The sequence below is a fragment of the Ceratotherium simum genome, chromosome 6, assembly GCF_057802395.1.
Source record: "Ceratotherium simum simum isolate JZ-2026a chromosome 6, ASM5780239v1, whole genome shotgun sequence".
NCBI classification, from domain to species: Eukaryota; Metazoa; Chordata; class Mammalia; order Perissodactyla; family Rhinocerotidae; genus Ceratotherium; species Ceratotherium simum.
Genome location: NC_141905.1, coordinates 64,963,200 through 64,988,592, shown reverse-complemented (window position 1 = coordinate 64,988,592; position 25,393 = coordinate 64,963,200). Strand labels below are relative to the sequence as shown.

General features: G+C 39.2%; 1 protein-coding gene across 1 annotated transcript in view; it reads right to left on the bottom strand.

The window, feature by feature from the left end:
- Positions 1 to 25,393, bottom strand: part of SORCS3 (sortilin related VPS10 domain containing receptor 3) — a 579,597-nt gene that overhangs the window by 247,880 nt on the left and 306,324 nt on the right. Inside the window, exon 4 of the mRNA XM_004428052.3 lies at positions 20,073 to 20,231. Coding sequence (XP_004428109.1) covers positions 20,073 to 20,231 — 159 coding nt within the window. The remainder of the gene's footprint in view (positions 1 to 20,072; positions 20,232 to 25,393) is intronic.

Here is a 25,393-nt window from a genome sequence, read left to right as displayed (position 1 = left end):
CGTGATAAGTAGAGTAAAACTCAAAATCTTAAATAATTTCTGAGCTGGAAAGTAAATTCCTGTGTGTCAAAATCAAGTTGAGAACTCAAAACCAAAGTGGTAAGCAGGAGCTGACTCAATCATGATCATGGTGTTTTGTGAAGGAAATACAGGCTCTGAGAACCAAGGGGGTGGGTTCTAATATCTACACAAGGAAAAGATTCTTGTCTTTATGCCCTACAAGGTAAATAGCTGGAAACAGCTCATATATAAAGTTTGAAGTGTTATCCGATATATGACATGGAGCCTTGAAATATGTTAGCCACTATCTGGGCAGCAACAAACTGCCTTCTGATCAGAGCCTTGAATTAGGGTAGAGGGAGGTGGGAATAGTCATTCAAGAGAAAACAAAATCCCAGGCTAGCTACAGCTATAGATCTGGAGTTTGAATTCATACAACCTGCATGATGCAGAACTCTACAGTAGATAAGTATATATAAATTCTTTCCATGTCCATTGATAATCCTAGGGTTCAAGCAGAAAGAAATGAAAAACCACCTATGGGGGATATTTTACAACCCAGGGCACCCTGTAATAAAGCAGACTAGACAAGTCCATATAAAGATAAGCTAATACTTAAAACACACACACACACACACACACACACACACACACACACACACACAAACCATGATGAGGTTTGAAATTAACAGAATTAATGAACGAATCAGAAGGAGGCTAGAATATTAAAATGAGCATAAGTAAAACAGTGCCATAGCACAATGCTTAGTAAAAATTAGGTATTCAATAGTTCCTATTTCCCACTCTCATTTCTTCTATACCCTAATACTGGTTCCAAGATTCTGTACTTGTCTCTTTCTTGGTTTTGGACATTTACTTTTGGTTGTGTTTTATTTTATTCATTCATTCATTCACTCATTCAGCAGGGGAGTGCATGACCAGAGTTGAATTTTAGGAAGACTGAAATTTATGCCACCACCATACTGATTCATTCACCATTGCAAAAAAGCATTAAAAGAACCAGAGGCAATAATAGAGGACCAGGGACCTAGCAAGAGGCAGATGGTGCAAGGGAAAGGTAATTCATCTGCCTACCACAAGAGGGTGGTCATATGGTAAAAAAATATATATATGAGAGAAGGAGCCAGTGGGAAAGAGCAGGAGGGCACTTAGGAGTGTCCCGCTCCACTTGTGCACTCTGACAGTCTGGATCCATGACTGGAACCCAAAGTTCAGGAGCATAAAGCATTCTTCCAAACTTTCTATGTGTGCTTAAAAGGCCAACAGTTGAGCCATTGGGGCGTGAACACTCCGGCCTCCCCCTTAGACAACAGGGCTATAGTTCAGGGCTTTCAGAAGTTATCTTATGGAGTAAGAGATGTTCATTCTGGAGAGGACAAGAGTAATACAACAAGCGCTAAAGCTATGTCATCTATTTGAAGGGTTTTCATGAAGAGACACGGGAGACACGTGTGGGTTTCAGAGAACAGAATGTTTGAATGAGTTAGTGCATAAAGAGAAACTATTTCCAACAGAAGACTAAAAGAGGAAGATTTTATTTTTGTGTGTAAGGCCTTAGCTAGTAATTAGAATTCTCCAGAACCAGAATTGGCTGCTTTGAGGAATTGACTCTCTGAAACTGGAAGTGTATAAACCGAAGTTACATGGCTGCTGGTCAGAACTAACATACAAGGATGTGGGAAGTGGAATAAAGACCTGCCTAGCTCAAAGGTTCTATAGAACTAATTAAGAAAATAAAAAGTAGAGAAAAAGTTATAAGCAGGAGAAGAAACAACTACAAAATTATTTACCAATGAGAGGATATAAAAGGAATTCCACACCTAGAAGTATTAATAAAAACAAAAAGAGTTTAAATACGGGTTTTTTCCTCTTTGTCCCAGTTTTATAACAGAGTGTGAAGGCATGCATACATACAAGCAATCCAAAGAAACAACACAAAGTGATGCTGGCACAATTGAAATGCTAAAAATGTCATAGTTCACACGTTGTCATAACTTTCCTGCTCTGTGTATATTTCCACGATAAAGAGAAAGAGCTGCATATTCTGAGCATCGCTGTCTTCAACTTTGTAATTAGAGAACATGGGCCCTGATGAATTGCAAATGGAGTCAGAACCCCAGCTTGTGACTTAATGAGCAAAAATAGCCCAGTCACAAATGTCCACACTCCATATTAATCAAGGGCTGATGATTTTCTGCTGGGAAATTGTCTTCAATGATGTATGGTCCTATTAGCCAACTATTACCCAGTCAGCATCCCTTGCCTGAGACCTCTGGCGTTTCTAGTTCAGAGTTGGGATAACTAGGCATTAAGGAGACTGAGGGTTCAAAGAATCTTGGCAGATAACTTCACCAAAGAGAAAATACTCCCTGAAGTCTTAGAAAAGTTAAAATTCAAAGTAGCAAAACAAGAAGAGATAAAAATAGTAATAATAATAACTGCCCTGAAAGAGAAGGAAATCTGAGTTAGCTCAGCCAGTTTAGAGGCCAAATAATATGAAAATTGGTGTCATCTACTCAGCTGTGGGGCCTGACAGGAGGCAGAGCTGGTTTATGCCAAATAGAGATCTTACAATGAAAAGGGACTTAACACATCTATATACATTCTCCTATAGGATTCTCACAACACACCTGTGAGCTTTCCATCATTATTCTCATTCTAGAGAAAATTAAGTTGGTTCAGACAGGTTATGTCATCCACTCCAGGTAACACATCCAGGAAAAGGAGAAGCATAGGATTAAATACAGGCCTTTTGAGTCCAAGTCCAATTCTCTTTCCAGAGCCTAGCACTACGTCCCTCAAGGAGGTCCACTTTCAGCTGTGTATTAACTATGAGATGTCCTCTAAAGTATATATTTTTCTTAACTGGGCCTCTTTCTCCATAACTGACCTATCACTTTGTATGCATTGGACACTAAGTACCCCAACAGCTTCCTTTCTTTGGTGAAATCCCCCCCTATCCTCCAAGGTTCAGCTCACTCCCTCCCCAATATTCTGTAGTCTTCAAAGACCCTTCCCTGCTAGTGGTCTCAGAAAGTCCCTGATTTCTAAGGTTCCAGTGGTACCACACGTGATTAATAGTTATTACTTTTTCCCTCCCTCCAGACTGAGCTACTTCAGGGGAGGTCTGAGTCTGATTCATTATTATATCCACACAAGCACTATATACAATTATTTAAACCCTTCAAGTCCTCAGTAAAAGTTTGCAGAATGGAAAAGTAGGCTCTGGCATGGGGAAATTAGGGTCTTGTTACAGAGCTAAGATGTATACATGAAACAGACACTGAAGAAGATAAGATCATTAAATACTAAACGTGTGTCCCAGATTTTAATTGCTGTAGAGATAATCCCCAAGAGTCAGTCTCCAGAAAACAAAAACCACAAATATACATCTCCCTTGCTCTAATCCCTCATGTGCTTTCTCCTTCTCCCAAGGACTGGAAGCATCCACAAGTGCTGTTCCCTCTGACTGTAACAGAGAGGTGTTAGAGTCAGGTTATCATCCAATCTAGAATGGATTTCTTAATTGGGAATAAGCTCATTGATGGAAAGGTCAAGTCTCAGGCCAAGAGACACAGAGTCAGAGAGAAACATTCACATCTGAAATTCTGAAGCAAATTGGAGGTTCACATGAAATTGATGAAGGGCAAAATTGAAGAGTCTGTCTGGGTTTTGAATGGTTAGTTCATGTTAAAGAAATGACTTATTCAAATAGCCTTTATTATTTTAACATTGACAGTTCCCAACCTCCATGTGGACCATGTTAAAAAGAAAAGAAATAATTTCCAGTCTACGTAATAAATCACAAACTCCCTAGACTAACACTCAAAGGTCGCCATTGGCAGACCTCAGAGTAACTGGCTAACTACTGCCCATCAGGCATTCTGTGCTCCACCCAAACTAAACTACTTGCTATAACTAAACTACTTAACTATATCCCCCTTTCCCCACATTCATAAGTTTACTTAGGCAGTTTGCACTGCCTAGAATATCTTCTCCATGTGCTAATCTGACACTTTTCCCAGGAATCAACCTCCCAAAAGAGCCACTTTTTTCATCTTCCACACACCCTGGCTGGATCTCCCTCCACTGAACTCCTGAAGTTTTACCTCTTCAATGGGATGTGACAGCAGAATTTTACTTGACATTTACAAGTGACATTTAGTAGTAAGGATGTTTAAATTATTTTTTGTCTCTCAAAGTCCTTTAGATGACTTCAAAATATTTTCTCATATGTTAGGTAATCTTCATACTTCTCTGAAACTAGTAAAAATAGTTCCATTTTACAGGTGAATAGTTACAATAAGTGTACTCAGTCACAAAGGACCAGAATATGGCCAATCTTGGTCAATGTTCTATATGCGCTTGAAAAGGACGTGTACTCTGCTTTTGTTGGGCAATGTGTTTTATCAAAGTCAATTAGGTCTAGTTAGTTGATTGTGTTGTTCAGTTCTTCTACATCCTTACTTATTTTTCTTTCCACTTGTTCTACAAACTACCAACAAAGAATCAGAAATTGAATTTTTAATGCAATTTAAAAAATCATAGTTATGAAATGTTTAAGGATAAGTCTGACAAAAGAGGTACAACGTCTATAAACTAAACACTATTAAAACATGGCTGAGCTAAAGTAAAGGAAACCTTAATAAATGTAGAGATATAATGTGGCCATGGATCAGAAGACTCGATATTTTTAAAATGTCAATTCCCTTCAAATTGAGGTGTAGACTTTCTGTAATCTTAATCAAAATTCCAGAAGGCTTTTTTGGAGGGTAGAAATTGACAAGTTGATTCTCAAATTCATATGGAAATGCAGAGTACCTAGAATGACCAAGACAACTTTGATAAAGAAGAACTTGGAAGACTTACTCCCAGACTTCAAGACTTAGTATAAAGCTACAATAATCAAGATAACGTGGTGTCAGGGTCAAGATAGAAAAATAGATGAATGGACTAGAACATAGTCCAGAAAAGGACCTGCATGTATACAGACAATTGATCTTTGACAAAGTGCAAAGGCAATTCAGTGGAGATATGCACAGTAAACTTTGACTCATACCTCACACCATATACAAATTTAACTCAAAATAGATCACACATCAAAATATAAAACTTAAAGCTATAAAATACCTAGAAAAGAAGAGAAAGACTTTGCGACCTTGACTTAGGCAAAGATTTCTTATATATGACACCAAAAGCATGATCCAAAAGTAAATAATTGACAAATTATGCTTCCTCAAAATTATGAACTTATCTTCATTGAAAGACACTGTTAAGAGAATTAAAAGATAAGCTATGGTATGGGAGAAAATATCTGCAAATCATATGTCTGATAAAGGACTTTTACCCAGAAAACAGAAAAACTCTCAACACTCAATAATAAGACAAAACCCAATTTTTAAATGAGAAAAATATGTGCTCAGAGATGTCACCAAAGAAAATATATAGATAGCAAACAAACGCATGAAAAGATGCTCACAATATCCTTAGTTACTAAGCAAATGAAAATTAAAATCGAAATGCGATACCACTACACACTTACTAGAATGGTTAAAATCAAAAAGACTGACTATAACAAGTGTTGGTGAGGATGTGGAGCAATGGCAACTCTCATGTACTACTCGTGGAAATGTGAAATGGTACAAATACTTTGAAAAGCAGTTTAGCACTTTCTTAAAAATGTGAAGCTACATCTACCATATGATCTAGTCATTTCACTACTAGCTATTTGCCCAAGAGAAATAAAAGCCTATATCCATACAAAACCTTTACAGGAATGGTCATAGCAGCTTTATTTGTAATAGCCAAAACCTAGATTCAACCTAAATCCCCATTAACAAGTGAACGGATAAACCAACTTTGGTATATCTATATAATGGAATTCTACCCAACAAAAAAATAAATAAATAAATAAACTATTGTTACATGTAATAACATGGATGAATCTCAAAATAATTATAAGAGAAAAAAAATCCATGCAGAAACAGAGTACATTTTATATAAAATTCTACAGAACGCAAACTAATCTATAATGACAGTAAGAAAATCCCCAACTGTAACTATGGTGGGCGGGATGAAGAAGGGTGGGAGGAAGGAATTAAAAGGAGCACAAGAAAACTTTGAGGAGGGGCAGTGAGGGATATGCTCATTTTCTTGACTGTAGTTATGACTGCATGGGTGTATTCATGTCAAAATTTATCAAATTTGTACACTTTAATTTGTCATTTATATCTCAATTAAGTTGTTTATAAAAACCTGAAGGCAACTCATAGAGTGACCTTAGTTTTATTTTAAATAATGTTTATGAGCACTTAATAATGTTTAACTGCAAGAGAATATCTTTACTCTTCAATACAGTAATTATATCAAACAATTTTGAGAATAGGTCAGCAATATACGCTCTCATGAGAATCTGTACCTCTATCTTGTAACACTTATCACAATTGCCGTCAATTATTTATTTGATCAATGTTTCTCTTTCCATGATAGCAGAGCTAGTATCAGTATCCTGCTTTACCAAATCCTTAGTCCTGGAACAGAGTAAGTACTCAATAAGTATTTGTTGAATATAATATCCTTGACCTGGTTTCTGGGTAAGAAAGAGCAGGATGTTGATACTTTTAATGACATATCCTAAAAGATATGAAATAATTTTTGCTCTCTATGCTTTTTTTCTTCACTTTCCCATTTATTTTATAACACTAATTTGAGAAAAAAATTCAGTATTTTAAAAATGAATCTCTGTTAGAATCTGGTGTCTATTAGTAAGTTACTTGAGAGGACAGAAGACAAACGATGTGGCATAATTTTCAGTTAATTTTAATGATTAAGTTGTGATACCTGTAATGGAGATTAAATGAATAACATCAGCTTTTTACCTGATTATTAAACTGGCATTTTCAGCATCAGAAAAAGGAAAGATATTGTATAAACCTAGGGGCAGACAGATTATATCACAAGTAATGACCTACTAGTAAAATCCGAAAGCTCCCTTCAGGGGCTGGGGCCTCTGGGCTAGAAGGTTTCAGAGACCATCCATGCCTGAGACAGATGCAGGAGACAGTGGATTCCTCAGTTACCTTTCAGCATCTTAATTATGAAAACATTCAAGCCCAATATTAGTACAACAGTGTTTGAAGACAGCAAAGTTAATATATCTTTTTTCCCTCACTCATTCCCCAGGTGCCTATTACAAAGCTTCTAGATTATAACCTCTGGTATCTCTACCAAGTGCTTCAAATTAACAAGTCTCCGTTTTAAAAAGCCTTGTTTCAGTAACTTAGACAGCTACCGCCAGCTGCTGCCTCCGGCGCACAGAGCAGCCAAAGGAGGTGTGGGGAAAAATGTCAGAAAATCAGCTAAAGGGAAAAGCCACCACACAGGAAGGTCATTATCCTCTCTGGTACACATTAGTGGCAGCGCCTACCAGGGCATCCCCTCTCCCAATCAGTACTTTTGAGAAACAAGCATCTCCTTGTCAGGAAAGAAACACGCTGTGGGCGCAGCCCTCGGCCTTAGGCATTTTTTCAGATAATCAGACTAAGATAGATGGTGAGTCCTTTTGGCTCTTGTCATAGTCGGGGTTATCAGGCACCCTTCCTTCCTGTGACTTGCACGCAGTCACAAAGTCTGCTTCTAATTCTATATCACTCTGTAATTTGTCCCCTCTCTTTTCCACCCCACAATGATTACCTTAATTCAGGTCCTCTTTATTCTTGTCCAGGGACAACTTAAGATCTTTGGATGTCCTAAACATTGACAAAAATTTTGGTCCCTCCACTCCACACATACAGATAAAATGTAAAACCGTAAAATGAAAAGCTTTCCAGTGTGCTGAAACAAAAATAGCTTCTTTCTATATTTTTCTTTAAAATCTAGATAAGTTTTGTTATATTTCCACAGATAAGTTTGTCTCAGGAAAGTTCTCTTTAGAAAGTGATATCTGCACGGTGTCTTGGAAGATAAACTGGACTAGCTAGATGAAAACAGGGAAAAGTACTCTCAGAGGGAAGCACAGGTGCCAAGGCATTTTGGTGTGAAACAGGAGCATGCATTCCCTGTTCCGTGAGTGAAGGGAGTGCTTGGAAAGAGGGGTAGAGTTAGACAGGATCCAAACTACGATGGTCTGTGTGCTGAGCTAACTTTATCCTCCAAGCTATGGGGAAGCCAATGATGAATGTTAAGAAGATTTGTAACACATCCAGGTCAACCAAACCTCTTTCTGTAACTTTTGGCACAACTAAGATCTACCAACATTCTCAAATGCAAAGAGAGAATAAAAATAAAACACCAGAAACAAAACCAAACAAAACAAATCTAGCTTATACAAGCAAATAACCATGATTCTTAAAAATAAGTTTCCATCTGATACTTCTTTCAGACTCTGTTCCCTCAAAGTTCTTTCCAGTGGGTCTCCATGGCTTGGGCACCATCTATTCTCTTGTGTTCTCCATGATTTCCCAATCTTACCCAGGGTCAAGCCCAAAGACCAATTTGAAACCTTCCTGACCAGTCTCGGGGCCTCTCATGTGGATCTGGTTTCCATCTCAGGAATAAGCCCCATCCTCAATTCCTTATCTCCCACCCCCATTGATTCCTGTGGTTGGTTCCATTCCATGTGCCTCAGGAACATCTCAGGCTACACAGCAGGAAGAGATTCCTACTCTCCCCTCACATAGGGTAGTAGAGACAAAAGACAAGACTTTCTTCACTCAACAGCCTTGAGAAGCATATACATTATGGGCTGAATTGTGTCCCCCTCCAAATTCGTGTATTGAAGTCCTAATCCCCCAGAACCTCAGAATGTGACTGTTGTTGGAGAGAGAGTATTTAAAGAGAAGTTGAAGTTAGTAGGGTGGGCCCTAACACAATATGGCAGGTATCCTTATAAGAAGAGGAAATTAGGACACAGACACACACAGAGGGAAGACCATGTGAATGAAGATGCAGAGAGAAGATGGCCATCTACAAGCCAAGGAGAGAGGCCTCAGAAGAAATCAATCCTGCTGACACCTTGATCTCAGACTTCCAGCATTCAGAACTGTGAGACCTTACATGTCTGTTGTTTCAGCCACCCAGTCTCTGGTACTTTGTTAAGGCAGACCTAGCAGACTAATAAAATATGTGACAAGACGGAGAACATTTTTTTCACCAGAATTCCTCTCAGGAGGAACTCTTCTTGTTTAAGGACTGCATGGATCAATGTAAAGGAATCAAAAGTATGACCTGGTGGCCTTTGTCTGGGTCTGTGGATGCCTGGGCTTCCAAGAAGCAGGTGCAGACAAGAGGAGGATGTTGCCTGCTGTGGGACAGAAGATCCTTGGAGGGTGTGTGGAAGGGTCAGTGAGTGTATTCGTTTCCTCTCACTGCCATAACCAATTACTACAAACTTAGTGGCTTAAGACAACACAAATTTATTATGTTACAGTTTTGAAAGTCAGAAATCCGAAGTTTGTCTTGTGGGGTTAAAACCAAGGTGTCAGGAGGGCTGCATTCCTTCTGGAGGCTCCTGAGGAGAATCTATTTCCCTGCCTTTCCCAGCTTCTAGAGGCTGCCGGCATTCCTTGCCTCATGGCCCCATCTTCAAAGCGCATCACTCCAATTTATGCTTCCATTGTCACATCTCCCTTTTTCTGACTCTTCTTTTTCTGCCTCCCCCTTATAAAACCTTTGTGGTTACATGGGGTCCACCTGGGTAATCCAGGCTACTCTCCTCATCTCAAGATCCTTAACTTAATCACATTTGCCAAGTCCCTCTTGCCCTGTAGGGAAACATACTCACGGGATTAGGAAGTGGACACCTTTGAAGAAGGAGACATTATTCAACCCACAACAGTGAGGAAAATCAGAGGGTGGCACAGCCCAGGAGACACTAGGAACACAGAACACTTTGTTCCTCCTAGGAACAAAGGAGACTTCTGGATGGAAACCTATGTGCTGCGATCCCTGTCCTTGACCCCATAGATCTTCAACTACCATCACCTAAATCACAAAATGCTTGGCACAGTTGGTTAGAGTTCCCTCAGGAGTAGACACTGAGACACGAATTAAGTAGTTGATTTGGAAGATGGTATAGGAGTAGCGAAATTCCCCAGGCAATGGAAGGCAGTCAATATATGGTATATTATAAAGCTAGCTAACTCTATGGGCAACTAGAGCTTAATCCCATTGAGAAATTCCAGAGAAAAGGTACAAAACACATGCCTCAGATATATCCCACCTGAGAAGCAAGGGAACCAGGGTATCTGTACACCAATTTCTGAGGTCATTGTCTGAGGCTGCTCTTACATGTTAATTCCCTGCACTTCTACAGAGTGCTGTGCAGAGGAGTGAAGTAGCCTCTACAGGGTTTGGAGAAAGCCCTATAGCAAAGAAATGCAAATGCCAGCTATCAAAAGTCAGTGGGAGCACACTACAGTGGAAATATCAAATGGATATGGGCAGGACATCAACAGTGTCTGTTAAAATTAGATTTCTCATGGAAATCAGTGACATGGCTGAGCTTTGCATCTTCATTGACGTGGGATTGAAAGAATGCATATATATGAGGTAACAGCTGACATCTGGATTACACAGAGAATAAACATCAATGGAACAGCAGCTTCTGTACTTGTCTTATGCCTTATGCCTATAGAACCGCCACTATTGCAACTCATTTGGTAGACTCTTCCACAGAAAAACCAGCCTTGAACTTCTTGCTATCTGGCCCCAGTTCAGGACTTCTGTGGAGTCCCCACTTCCAGCATTTCCCTGGTCTGGAGCCAATTTCCCCCTCCTCTTCCACTCCCACCACATTTGGCTTAGACAGAACATCAATCCGCACTGCTACACATCTCTTGCTCTTTTCAGTAGACAAAAATATATTGGCTAGAGTTTCTCTCCACCTACTACTTCCTCCCTTGATTAAAAAAGAAAGTTAAAAAAGAAATTACAAAAAGAAAAATCCCCAGCTGTTATTTTCTCCTTCCATTTCACTCGAAGTCCTCAGCTCCTTCCCTCCATTCCCAGCCATAAATCTGGCAGTTCTGGAGTTTCTGCATCCAAATGTACGAGGACGATATGCATGTGGGTACTTTTAAGTAAGAAGTCAATGTCCTATAATTTAATTTTCTCCTCTCACATTAAACCTGCCATTCTTTGCATAATCAGAGTGATAAATGCAGAGTCAGACTTCGTCTTCCTGACATTAATACCCATCAGTACTTCAAATGCAAACAATTGTGACATTCGACTTTACAAAAATTACCAAGTGCACCAACTCCGCTTAATTAAACCATTTAAAAGTTGCTTTTGTTATATTTAATGAATGATATATTATACTGCAATGAAACATGCAGCAATACAAATACTTCACAATGCTTCCAATTAAGACTCACTTCACTTATGCCAATTGACAACACAAGTATTCCACACTTCATTCAGTTTGTGCATTTTAAATGAACTGGTTAGTGAGAAGGGTGCTTCTTTGCTAATGAGTTTTGTAATCAAGGCATCTATTTTAATTTCAAATTGGCTAGATTGGGGGAAATTGCTAGACTAAATGACTGGTACTAATTAGGATTATAAAAATATTCATCATGCCATGGAATTAACATGGGGGTCTGATTTTCCTACATTTGCATATTGCTTGGGTTTTGAGGAAAAAAATCTTGACAAATTGTCTTCTCTTTAGCAAATTGAACAAACACTATATCTGTTTTAGCTTTTCTTTTCATTTAAAGCATAATACATATTCATGATTTGTAAATGAAGTTAAATGATTTCAACTTCTATCTTCATTACCATATTAAAGATGTTGTCTCCATAAGCTTCCTTTAAAAACTTCAGATCATAGTATTACCTAGCTAAATGGCAAGCACTTTGGTTTAATCTATATATTAACCCAAATGTTGGAACAAATTAATGGCAAAAGTGAGCAAAACTGGACAAAACGTGAAACAAACACAACCGCCTTGTTATTTTCTGCCTGAGGCAGAATTAATTAGTCTTATGGTCTATCATCAGTAAGCAGTTTGATGGCTTCCCTTTTCAAAGTCCCACCCTGGAAAGTGCTTTCAGCTGAGGGATATGCCAGAAGAACCACTGGGTTCACTTGAAGGTCTGGTCTCTGCATGGCTGATCTTGTGTTACTATTATAATGCTCTCTGGGGCTAGGGTTCAGTGTAAAGTGGCCCATATGAAACTCTGTCCCAAGGTGGTGGAAAGTCTGTCTACTACAGACATCAAGGTGTGGTGGTCATGGTGGGGGACTTCAACCAGGCCTAGAGAGCAGGCCATGCCCCTGACTGGCTGTGTGACTTGGAGCAAGTGAATATCGCCTTCAAGCATCAGATGCTCACCTGTAACTTGGAAATAATAACATCTACCTTACATATTCCTATGAGAATTCAATGTAATGATGTATATGAAAGCACTTGTCCGTGCCCATACACAGGAGATACTTAAGAACATATATCTCCATTTCCGAGAAGCACCTGTACGTCCAACACTGACTAACGTAACATGGGCAGGGTAAGAGGTACTAGGCACAAACCTTAATTCACTGCATATGTCTACACCCTTTGGCTCCAGAGTATTTGTTTCCATTACAGCTGTCAAATCAAATAACCAAATACTAATTCAATTTTAGGATATAGCTGCAAAATTCATCTGAAAAACTACCAGAATAAATCACTTCCTTAACATCTATCTATATTTGGTGCTTCTAAATAATAAAACCTATATCTACCCATGAGCTATACATAATATAGATTGAGGCTATATCCAGCAAGAGTATACTTTTCGTTAGGAAAAAGAATAACTCCTAAAGTTTCATGATTCAAAAGGGACAGTAATGAAAAGCAAAGCTGAAGAAAAGAGAAAACTCAGGCTCCATGTATTCCTAGTTCAGGGAAATTTTCTTCTACACCACACTGCCTCTTGAAAAGGTGTTAAATAATTATTTGAAATGATTTTATCTAAATTGACCCTATTCACACCTAAAATCCAATTAGGACTGGACATAAGATAAATCAAGGTAGATTACTTGTCAGAATTTTTTATTAAAAACATAATCTAAAAAAAATAGAAAATTAGAAAACAAATTGTATGAAAAAATATGAAGAAATATAATTATATCATCTTAAGAGAACTCAGTTAATATTTGGGAACATTTCCTTCCATTCTTTTTAAAAATTTTTTTTCCTCCCTTCCTTCTTTCCTTTCTTGTTTTATTTTTTGCACACCTGTATTCAAAGAGTAATACTTTATTTAATATATATTATGTATGAATTTGCATATATTATTTACACAATATGAGATATGTACGTATTAAATAGGTATTAATATGTATCCATGTCACTACCTGGTCATCATGACCACCCTTTTAATGGCTGCAAATTATTCTGGCAAACGTATGTACCATGATTTAAAGTCCATTCATGTTGGGCATTCAGTATGTTTCTACCCAGTTTTTCCAATTATAAGTGACTGTGATAAATATCATTATGCCTGGAGTTCTGTGGTTAATCCATTAGTATAGTCTCAGAAGTGAAGAATGTGAATCATTGGATCAAAGTTATGAATACATGTATGTCTTCTGATATACATTGCCACGATTTTTTTCAGGAAGGAAAACTCATTTGCATGACCGGCAATACTATTTTGGAATATAAGTTTCACCACAACTTTGCCAACTTTGGATATTTTTCTTAAGGCACAGAAAGTAACACATTTAAAAAAAATTAAACCTGTTACATTAATTTTAAATGAGCAATTTTTTGAAAGTTTTCTTACAAATTTTCTGGATTATCCGGGCTTAGTCAACGTCAATGAATTCTTGCCTTTGGTTTAGTCTAATTCTCTAACGTTAATATTTTTAAAAATTCTCCCTATCTGTCATTTACCTCACTTGCTATCTTCCAAACTTCCTTCTGAGGAATTTCATCTTACGTCTATTCCTTCATCAATTTAGCCAGCTGTAAATCATTGCACAAAATAAAAAATGACCCTGACTGATAGCAGCCCCACTGGGAGTGGAAGATAATGACTGGAGAAGTGCACAAGGGGGATTCTGGGATGCCTGTCATGCTGTATTCCTCGATCAGGGTGCTGGTTTCATAAGTGTATTCAGTCTATGAAAATTCATTGAGTTCATAATATGTGCACCTTGCTTTATGTATATTACACCTTGATTTAAAAGGTCTGATCCTGACTGTAAAAGATCAGGTGCTATCACACCAGGGTGAGTGGCCAAGATGGAGGCAGAGAATGGAAGGAAAATAGAAAGCATGGTCAGGTCAGGTAGACAAGATCTTAAGTACAGAGAGGTTTGCAAAGGAAGGAACAAGCAGAAGAATTCCTAAGTCCAACTCGAAAACCGGAAACCTGGGGTCAGAAAGACAAAGGGGTGGAAGTTAGGGACACTGGGCAGCAGTGCGAGCACAAAGGATCAGTGCCTGGGTGAAGACAAGGTCACGTCATGTAGGAAGTGGCTGTGAAGCTCCACCTCCTTGCCCACCTGTGGCTATAGTCACTTCCTTCACCAAAATACTGCCATGGCTGCACGTCTACCATGAAAACGTAATTGCTTTGGGAAAAGTGTTGATGGGAAAAAATACCTGAGTACCCTTCTTAACACATATAGACGCTGCATCTTCCATTAATTATTTTAGCAACTGTTCTTTTCCCTGACAGAAATGTGTCAGGTTACCAAAATGGACACCTAGATGGTGGAGACAGGGAACTGAGAGTCTGGGACATGATATAGAAGAAGCAGGCTTGGGAAGACAAAGGCCACTGGATCCATAATTTTGCTGAAGGTTGTTCCTTTGAGCTAATGTTTTCGTGAGCAATGTTACCATGGGTGGAGATCCTTTACTACACCACCCTCACTGAATGTAAGTTAATATTGTACATTAAACCAGTTTCGTCACTCAGAACTCAGAACTCAGCTCAAATAGATTAATGGTAATATCTGAATAACACAATGGTTGCTCCACCTCCTTAATAGGTAATAAGGCCACACAGTCCACTGTTTTGTTTCACCTTCAGGAAAGTGGCCTCATGGAAACTGGTGTTTCTATGGTGATGGAGATAGCACATCCCCATTGCACCCATGAGACATCCATAAGAGCAGTGTCAGCTTCCCAAAGGCGAGTGGGGTGATGGATTGTTCTTTCTCTTAAATGATACACAAGTGCTTTTATAGGCATGGAAGAGGACCTAATGAAAATGTAATGTTTCTCTTTAAATAAAAGGTGCCCTTTAATCTTAGTCTTATTCCATGGGGGATAAGCTTCAAAACCACGGTCACCCCTAGTTAATCCTCAACAGCTTTATCCCACCAGGTGGGGAGACATGAAGCCTGTTTCTGCCAATGGCTACAGAGGAAAGTTATCATCACCTGCTAATCCTGTAGGTTCTGCATACAATTACATTTCTAATCTGAGAGTTTATATGATAATATAGACGAAAGGGACAGCTTCATTTGTATCTAGCATTCCAGAAGTACAGGTTTAAACTTCCCTTTGAATTTTCAGGCCCTCCACACATCAGATACACTCAAATTTGCCACTGCCCTGCTCATATGTGATGTGGCAGCCCCAGATAGGGTCCAACCGTGAAGCCTGCTGGAACCACCATCACCTCCTCACTGTGGACCCAGCTTTGCCAGTGACGATGCCTAAAACTGCATTAGTGCCCTAACCAGTTTCTCAGTCTGTCAGCTGCTATTGAACTCGGCTGATAGTACGTGATCACAAAAAAAAAAAAACACCATAGCTGCACCCCACTCCCAACTACCATAACAGCAACCCTTCATTATGTGTGCTGGTGTTTCAGAAAGTCATCTTTAGATTGAAACTATTGACAATTCTAGACCAGTCTAGCCCAAAAGTGTCTGAAAAACAATAGAGTCTGAAATCCCATTGAGTTCCTCATCTCTGATCTCCACAGCCAGTTGCATTTGTTAAAGTTTCATTTTGCCAAGAAGATAAATGATAATAGAGAGCTTTGCAGTCCCATCTTTCACGCAGAAAAACAGCTATTTTCAACTCTCCATCTCTGTGGAAGGCCCCCTGTGCCAGGGTGTATGTATCTGTGAACGCACGAGCATGTGCCCATTTTTAAAAACTACACTGAGTCTCTTATCAAAACGAAGGATCTTTAAACATCCAGATTTCTCCAGTGATGAGAACAACACCTATCTATTTAGAGGACTGCAATGTCCTCAAAACCTATCTCAAAATCTTTCAAAAATTCTCATTTTTAATAAGATTATTCAGCCCTCCAGCTAATCCAAAACATCACAATGTAAGCTGTTTCGGTCAACAGTGAAGAAATAGCCTGATGGAAACAAAAGAGAATCCCGCCTCTTAAATAACAGGTAAATACAGAGCTCTCAAAAGATGTTCTAGAGCTCTGGTTCTGAGAGAAGAGGAGAGGAGCAGCGTTTCTTTTATTATTTCCAATTTGGTCAACCACAACCTATTACTTTCACCGCTTGTTTCTTAATCATAAAGATTCTTATAAAGCATCTCCAAAGATTCTTACACCCAAGAAGGAATCTTTTTTTCCTAAGTCTTTTTCTATTAAAATGCAAGCTGGAAGCATAATCTGTAGAGCTGGCACAGGAATTAGCAGGAATTGGGAAGCTCATAGGATGGCCAGAATGGAATGACTTGGTCAAAAGCCCAAGTCAAGCTGGACGGTAAACAGAAAAGGACTTTGCTACATTAGGATGCATCAGAATTGAAGAGAGAGGCATGACCCTCCAACAGGGTCCAGTGCAAAGTGCATTTGCCCCCTACGTCCCCACCCCTTTGCAGCTTTGGAAGTTGGAAAGCTTAGATCATCTTCACCCACAACCTGGTCTTGACTAGTACAAGGTAGCCATGTTTCCCAGTCGACTCACAAGCTGTCATCCAGCATCTCAACTAACACAACACTATGTGCATCTCTCAATTTCTAGATACAATTTTGTTTTATCCATAAGGTATCTCCTTAATTCTCCAGCAGTGCCTTTACCAAGTGAGATCTCCCAGCAAGTCTCCTGCAGCTTCGGGACGGCAATTTGGAAGGTAAAGCCATTGGATATTGTCTCTTTAAAATATCATTCAATTAGGTCTTTTGTAATACATACAACATAACGAGATAGCCTTACCGATTCTAAAGAAATTGCTAGTGCATTTCATCAAAGGCACAATAAGGGAACATTGATTCACTCCTCACCACAAACATCTCCCTTTGATGCTGCAGTTACCTTAATACTAGCACTTTTCATTTATTCTAGAAGAAACCAGCTGCCTCAATGCATACACATCAGAGAAGGCTCCAGTCTGAAATAAGACATTTGTGTATCAGTCTCAACTACTCGTGCATCTTCATTTGCTGCTGCATAGCACCACTCTCCTTGACTCTAATCCAATAAATTACTCCAAAATAAAGAAAAGCTCTGCTGCAACCTGGCTGACCGGGGCTAGGTTTCTATGCCATCTCTGCAAATGTTGCCAGGGGCATCATCCACCTCCTCACATCATTTATTTAAAAGATTGGCAGGGCACTGGTTAGAAACTTTATGGGCCTGAAGAACATTCAGACACTTTATGCAAAAGATGTCAACAAGAAAGAGTACCTAAGGAATAATACATCCAGAGATGTGAAGTGTGATTAGGAAAATCCATCAACACCCGCTGCCACAGTTCCAAATAATTTTACTAAGTGAAAAAGCAGCCACCAAGTCTGAAAGTATTTTGAATGTATTATCTCCACAAGGGTACTTCATGAGCAATGCCCCAGATGTTCTCAGTGCTGCAGAGATGGAGAAAAAGGATATTCTTTCTAGATATACACAAGGCATACTGCATCTGGTTTATCAACCTCCTGGCATGTGATGTCTGTTGCTTCTAATCTAGCTTGTCTCTGTATAAATAAAAACGTGGTTTAGGCGTTCTAAGCTTCATCTAAATAAATTACCATCCAGCCATTTAATAACATCCAAATAATTTATTTTTCTTTTCTCAATATAGCTTCAAGATTCCTGGCTATACTAAGCATCTAAACTCACAGACTATATGACATTTGGCTAAGTCTTTCATACAATATCCACTTGATGTCATGAAAGAAATGTATTTGCAATGGCTTTTGCTCTGCAAATGTCATGTGGTTGCCCTTGGGGGATTGCATTAAGCTCCTGGAGCCCACCATGAGGCTCCATTAATGAAAGATATAAAGGTTATGTTGAAATGATTGTTTAAAGGTACTGCCATCCCTCTCTCACTCACACACTCACATTTACAATCACATATTCAAATACATACTGAGGAGCAACTGTTTCAGGATTTAAGGGAGTAGAAGCTATTTCAACCAAGGCTATTCTGCAGATATCTCTACACAAGACAGTGCTTGTAATTATCTATGTCCTTTCACTGATTGATTCCAAAACACTGTTACATAATAGTTTGGCATCACGCACTATACTAAGGTTCTGGAGACGGCAGGCAATACAAAGAAGAATAATATGAAGTCTCTTTTCTTAAGTATAAGTTTCAACTATAGAGGGTTTATTATCATAGCATCCATGTAGTCATCCACTAATTTGTTCACTTAACAAATATTTGCTGAGCATTAATTAAGCACCAGCCACACTGCTAGGGACTATGCTGCAACAGTGAGTAAAACCAGACTCGGTCCTGCCTTCTTGGAGCTTGTAATCCAGTGAGGAATGCAGATGATCCATAAATCAATGTAAAATCTCAACCGTGACATGCACTCTGAAGGGAAGGTATATAGTACTATGAGAAAGAACATCAAGGGGGACTTAACTTTGTTAGAGAGTTTAGGGAAGACGTCCTGAGGAAGTGATACTAGATCTGAGATCTGGCAGTGATGAGATTTACTTTAGGGAAGAAGATTCCAGGCCCAGGAAGTAGAGCAAGGGAGACAGCTGGGCTGAGGGACTAGAAGAAGACCATTCAAAGGGAAGTGATATTAGTGAGTCAAGAGAGAGAAGGAGGGACCAGACCAAGTAGGTGTTAACAGATCCTACTGATAACTTTGGTCTTTTCACTGTGAGCAATGAGAAAATGCTGAAGGAGATTAAGCAAATGTATGAAATCATAAGATCTACATTTGGGAAATACATTGTTCAGATTATAGTGTGATCACACTGGAAGAGGCTCTGGCAATAGTTCAAATGACGGATGCAGCCTATGTTTGAGTGGCGATGGCAAAAAGAACTGCATGGAATCAAAAGAATATTGAGAGAGAAGACTCAATGATGGGTTAGAGATGCTGGGTTAGGAACACAGGAGTATTAAGGATGTCTCGTAGGTTTCTGAGTTTTGCAGCTGAATGATACAATTAGAGAATACTAGAAGAGAACCAGCTATGTTGAGGGGAGATCAGGAGTTCACTTTTGGAATATGTTGAATCAAGAGGCTTCTGAGACCTACAAGAGGCAAGGTCAAGTACATAGTTGGATATATGGATCTGAGGTTCAAAGAGGAAGACTTACTGGACCATTATATCTTAAATGTACTTTTAGAAAACAACAAAACGGACACGTTTGAGGCTTTCTTTCCTTTGCTAAGCTCAGAACAATGGTATATTCAAATTTTACCAAATCAAGGCAGCATTGTGTGATGGAATATACCCTAGACCTGGAATCTGACAAGGTGCATTCAAGCCCCGGCTCCTCCAGCTGCGAGCTGGGCAGGTTTGAACAAGCACCTTCGCCATTCTTTATTTACTACAGTTACTATAAAATTATTATGAATACACATTTCCTACTTACTTCACAGGGTTGTTTTAAAGGTCAAATGAATAAAATTACAGAGAAAACTATCTTAAACCTGTGGAATGATAAATAGCATTGCCAATAAATGAAATACGTCTGCCTGCACATTTTGATACTAAAGAGTAGAAAGGAAAGTTAGTTGCTGCAGACAAGATCAACCTGGTTGGAATGACACAATGTCATTGAATCCCCTCCAAACTCTGGATTGAGTAAACAAGCGCTTTTCATCGGGTGGTACCTAGATGACAAGATGTGATTGAAAACAGTGTTTGTTCACCTTTTGATCCAGACTGTAGGCCAGCACCCAGTCCTCTTGCTTGGGATGAAAGAGCAGACTTTGGATATAGAAGGTGAGGCGGTATTTCTGATAGGTTGCCCCTTCGTCTGAGCTGATCAATATGCTGCTCTCCATTTCAGGATCACTAAGAAGCATGATCTAAAGAAAGGAGAGAGGAGAAAATATAGACAGAGTTAGTAGGAGGGAATAAATATAAGAAATTAAAGCATAAATATAAAGTCATCTGTACTTGTATATCACAGCACAGAAAGGGGCATCTGGTCCTCTATATGAAATATTGGTATTTTTTTCCTGATTTAGTCCTTCATTGCTGAATTGAGCTGAAATATTGTGCATGGTTAGGTCTGCATACAAATGAGGCTTCATTTTTTGATGCCCATCTTTTAAGTACTGGGAGCATATTCTTATGGTCCTCCGTCCCCTGCCCTTGGGACCATCACACCGCTCTCCCCCAAGCCCCCATCAATATTCCATGTCACTCTTCATCATACTAATGCTCTTATGTCTCTTTAGTCACGAAGAGGATCTCCCTATGACTCCACTGTTTATTTTGCTCTGAATTGTTTTAGTGATTTAATTTATTTATGTAGTTTCATGATCCCTTCATTCTAGATATTTTCCAAAGCACATATGTCCAAAGGCCCTTGGGGCAAATACTGCCACTCAAGAGAGTTTGTCATCCTCAAGCCAAAGGGATAGAATGATGTAGTGAAAAGCCTTTGGCATCAGAGAGAGCAGGTTCAAATCTCAACTCTTCTCTGTTCACATTGTGTCACCTTGGAAAGTTACTCAACCTCTAGAGGCCTCAGTTTCCACAACAACAATTAAGTATGATGATACCAAAACTGGCTCTGAGCACTTGGCATAATGTATATTCTTGACAATTGATAGTTATGATTACTATTTTCCTTTTAGTACTTACTTAAAAGCCCGCTCCACTCAGTGCAATTTGGTTTCTACTTATAGTACCTCAACGACATTGGTGTCACTAAAAGTGTGATTGACTTTCCAGTATTTAAATCCAATAGACACTTAGACACTCAGATCTTTCTCTTAGTTAAACTCCTAACAGTCTTTGACACCACTGACAATTCCATCCTTCTGGAAGCATTCTCTTCTAGGGGCTTCTATAACACCATACTTACCTGGCCTTCCTTTTCATCTCCTTCAAATATTCAACTTTCTCTGATGAGCCTTACACTAGGACTATTCCTCAACCCTCAGTTTTGACTCTCTTCTCTTTTCCTTCAACACGCTGCTCCTCAGTAACTTCTTCCACTCTCATTTTTATTTTTTTCAATTACCACCTTTCTGGGAACAGCTCATAAATTAAATCACAAACCTCCTCCTCTCAGTTTCAGACTTGAAAACTCAGCTTCCTGGTAAGAGTCTTCTATTTGGATGTCCCATAAACACCTCAAACTCAACATGTCCCACAACGTCCCTCATCCCAGCCCTATTTCTCCCCCAGTGTTTCCTGCCTGGCTCAGGGAATGTTTCCACCAACTATTCCTCTGAAGCCAAAATCCTGAGAGTCATCCTTGATTTTGCTTTTCCACTCACCTCCCAAAATTATTTAGTCTATGAGCCCTGTGTATTTTATCTACAGTTTACCTCTAAAATCAGATCCCTTCTCTCCCTGACCATTGTGATTCCTTAGTCCAAAACATGATACTCTTTGTACTGGATAATTGTAAGACATCCCCAGCCAAGCTCTTTCGCCTTGTCCCCCGCAATCCACTTTGCACACTGTGGCTGGACTAATCGCCCAACAATACAAATCTGATTCTGACATTCTCCAACTTAAATCATTTAATGGCTTCTCACTGATCTTCCTGTATTCTAAAATCCTTAAAATAGCCTGGCAAAATCTGCCCCCTGCTTACACCTCTGGCTTCAACAGCAGCACAGCACTTTTGACCTTCATTATCCAGCTCAACCCAATTTATTTGAGCTCCTAATGTTTGCTGAGTGACTAAATGAACAAATGAGTTTATTTCCTCTTACAGTTTTTCCTGTCTTTGTCTACACTGCCACCAGTTGTTAGGGCTAATTCTACACATGGTCTGAACCATGGGGCCCAAAGTACAAAATAAAGCCAAAAACCATTCCCATACCTTATAAAATAAAACTATTAATTAGCAGGATTTTTAAAATGTTACCCATAGCATATATTAGTATTATAAAGTAAGCTTTAAAACAAATTCAATCCCTTTAACTGCTAAGATTCATAGTCCTTTTCCTCTTTTAGTCCTTTACCGCTTCCAAGACAAGCTTACTTTCTTTTTCTCAAATATTTGCTTTGGCCTCAATGAAATAAGTTATTACTAGTTATCGGCAAATTTTTGAGAAATGGATGCAGTATAATTTTTTTTCATTCATGTGTGAATAATGTAGGGGAAAAGCTCTTAGATCGGTTATTCAGAGACAGAATAACTTTCTCCTCCTTGACACTGTTGGGGGGTAGGGACAACTGGCGAAAGCACCCCCGCTGCCCTTAAGAAAAGCTCAGAGGATGCGTTCGTGCTCCTTGCAGAGACAGAGAGGACAAATATACTGGTAAGAATGGAGCTTTCATAACCGCCCTTGCTTGCTTCCCACCATGTACCGACAGGCTCCATAACAGGCAATGAAATCATTTTTCCCCTGGTGCAGAGAAATTAAACTGCTTATTTTATACAGGTATAAAGAAGCTTCATGCCTATGATTTTAATTAGAAGATAAGACCAACATCATAAACGGACTTTATTTTATATACTGGGAGTTACAATGTACTGAATAAGGGTTACCATCCAATATCTACTGCGATGTACTCTCTGTCTCCAGCCCTGCTTAGTTCTGCACACACATACGCACACCTGATACACAGATACAGTAATCTGCACACAAAGGCCACACAGACCTGTGCACACATACGCTCACACATGTGCCAGCGAGGCAGATGTGTGCACGCACACACACACAGAAATGAGTTTATATATCAGGCATATTGACACTGTGTGGTGGTTTTAAGGAGATTTTGTTGGCAGGAGTACATTTTTATTGCAACCTTTCTCTGACATTCTCATCAGAAATCCTTTCATATACTTTGATATCACTGGCAGTGTCTGTATTCAATCCTAGTTTCTGAGACGAATGAAAGGAAGGGAAATAGCAACCTACATGTTCTGGATTTCGAATCTGTGCTGGATATGTTATCAAAACCATACATAAATTATGTGAAGTATCATTACTTGTATTTTACAGATAAGAAAACTGAGGCTCAGAGGAGGAAAGCAACTTGCTTATTACCTCCTCGGATAGACTCAAACACCACCACCTCCCCCCACACTCACACTTCAGTGGACCTTGAAACCTTAGCACTTTATTATCTTTACCAAAGGACAAGTAGAAATCAGAGAAGCAGGTCTTCACCCTTTTTTAAAGCATCTCTAAGAAATCCACACCAAAAAAAGCAGCTTCAAGCCCTGGCCCCGTGGCTTAGCGGTTGAGTGCGCGCGTTCCGCTACTGGCAGCCTGGGTTCGGATCTCGGGCGCGCACCGACGCACTGCTTCTCCGGCCATGCTGAGGCCACGTCCCACATACAGCAACTAGAAGGATGTGCAACTATGACATACAACTATCTACTGGGGCTTTGGGGGAAAAAAGGAGGAGGATTGGCAATAGATGTTAGCTCAGAGCCGGTCTTCCTCAGCAAAAAGAGGAGGATGAGCATGGATGTTAGCTCAGGGCTGATCTTCCTCACAAAAAAAAAAAAAAAAAAGAATGCCCCTTTCCTCCTCTGACTCATATCCACCTCTGACCAAGAGCACGTGAAGAATTAAAGGAATAGGAATCAAAATATACTGTAAGTCAAAAAAAAAGGGAAGAGATCATAATATTAAAATAAATGCAGTCATGTGCTGTATAACGACATTTCAGATAACGATGGACCACATTGATGACGGTGATCCTCTAAGATTAGTACCATATAGCCTAGGTGTGTAGTAGGCTCTACCATCTAGGTTTGTGTAAGTACACTCTATGATGTATGCACAACAATGAAATTGCCTAACAACGCATTTCTCAGAACATATCCCATTCATTAAATGATGCGTGACCGTATAAAGAGAGCAAATGCTTCATAAGACATTGTCTCAAGGTAAAATATGTGTATTGTACATTAATATACCACATATATAAAGAAATTCATCCCATGTCCACCCAAATTTTTATTGTTAATCAAACTCAAATGCCTAAAGGGACAAAGTAGGTAAAGTAAATGAGTGAAGCAGATAAAGCAAGACAAGGAGTGGTGAGCACTGTGCCAAAATGGAACACTTTTCCTTAAAATATTTAAAATTGGATTTTTAAAAAAAATTATACCCAAATGAAACATGTCTGTGAACTAAATTGATGAAATAGGCACATGACTTTCTACAGAAACAAAGAAACTTACAACTCTTGCCTCTCAATTTTGAATTACATGTCTACAGGTATAAAACCTATGGCGATGCCTGTTCAGATGTCTTTGAGTTCTGCATTTACACAATACCAATTTGACAATATGAACAAGGAAGAGTTCCCATTGGAGATTTCTGTTTTGTTTTATTTTGCTTTTGCTTCCTTTTGCTTTGATCCTTTACCCAGCTCGCCCTGTCATGAGATCTGCAGCAGTTGTATGCACGTACTAGAAGGGGAGAAGGGGTATTTCAAATAAGTTTTGCAGAGTTATTAATGATATAGGCTGTGGGGGCAGGTGGTTTGAGTTCAAATCTTAAGTCCACTCTTTTCCGTGTAAGCGTGAGGATATTACTCAATTTTTCCAAGTCTGTTACCTCATCTATATAGAAAAAAGGAGATAATAATTGTATCTAACTTACAATTCTGTTGAGGATTAAATGAGATAATGATTAAAAGAGCTTAGCACAGCCTATAACTGCTAAATAACCATTAACTGTTATCATTAAATCACCCAGGCTAAGAGCACAACTGAAGTTAGAAGCAATGTCAGGCAGGTTGGAGACAAATAGAAGCGATTTGGGGATTATTTGCCTCCCTCTTGGCTCTCATCATTCCTGAGCTTTGTGGATAAAAACGAAAGAGGTGGGTGATGGGGGAAAAGAGGAGTTGTTGTTCAATGGATCTAGTTTCAGTCATGAAAGATGATACAGTTCTAGAGATCTGCTGTACAACACTGTGCTTATAGGTAACAATCCTGTACTGTACAATTGGAAGTTTAAGAGGGTAGATCTCACGTTAGGTTGCTTTTTTTTGTTTACCACAATTAAAAAAAATAAACTTGACAGGGTGGGGGAGA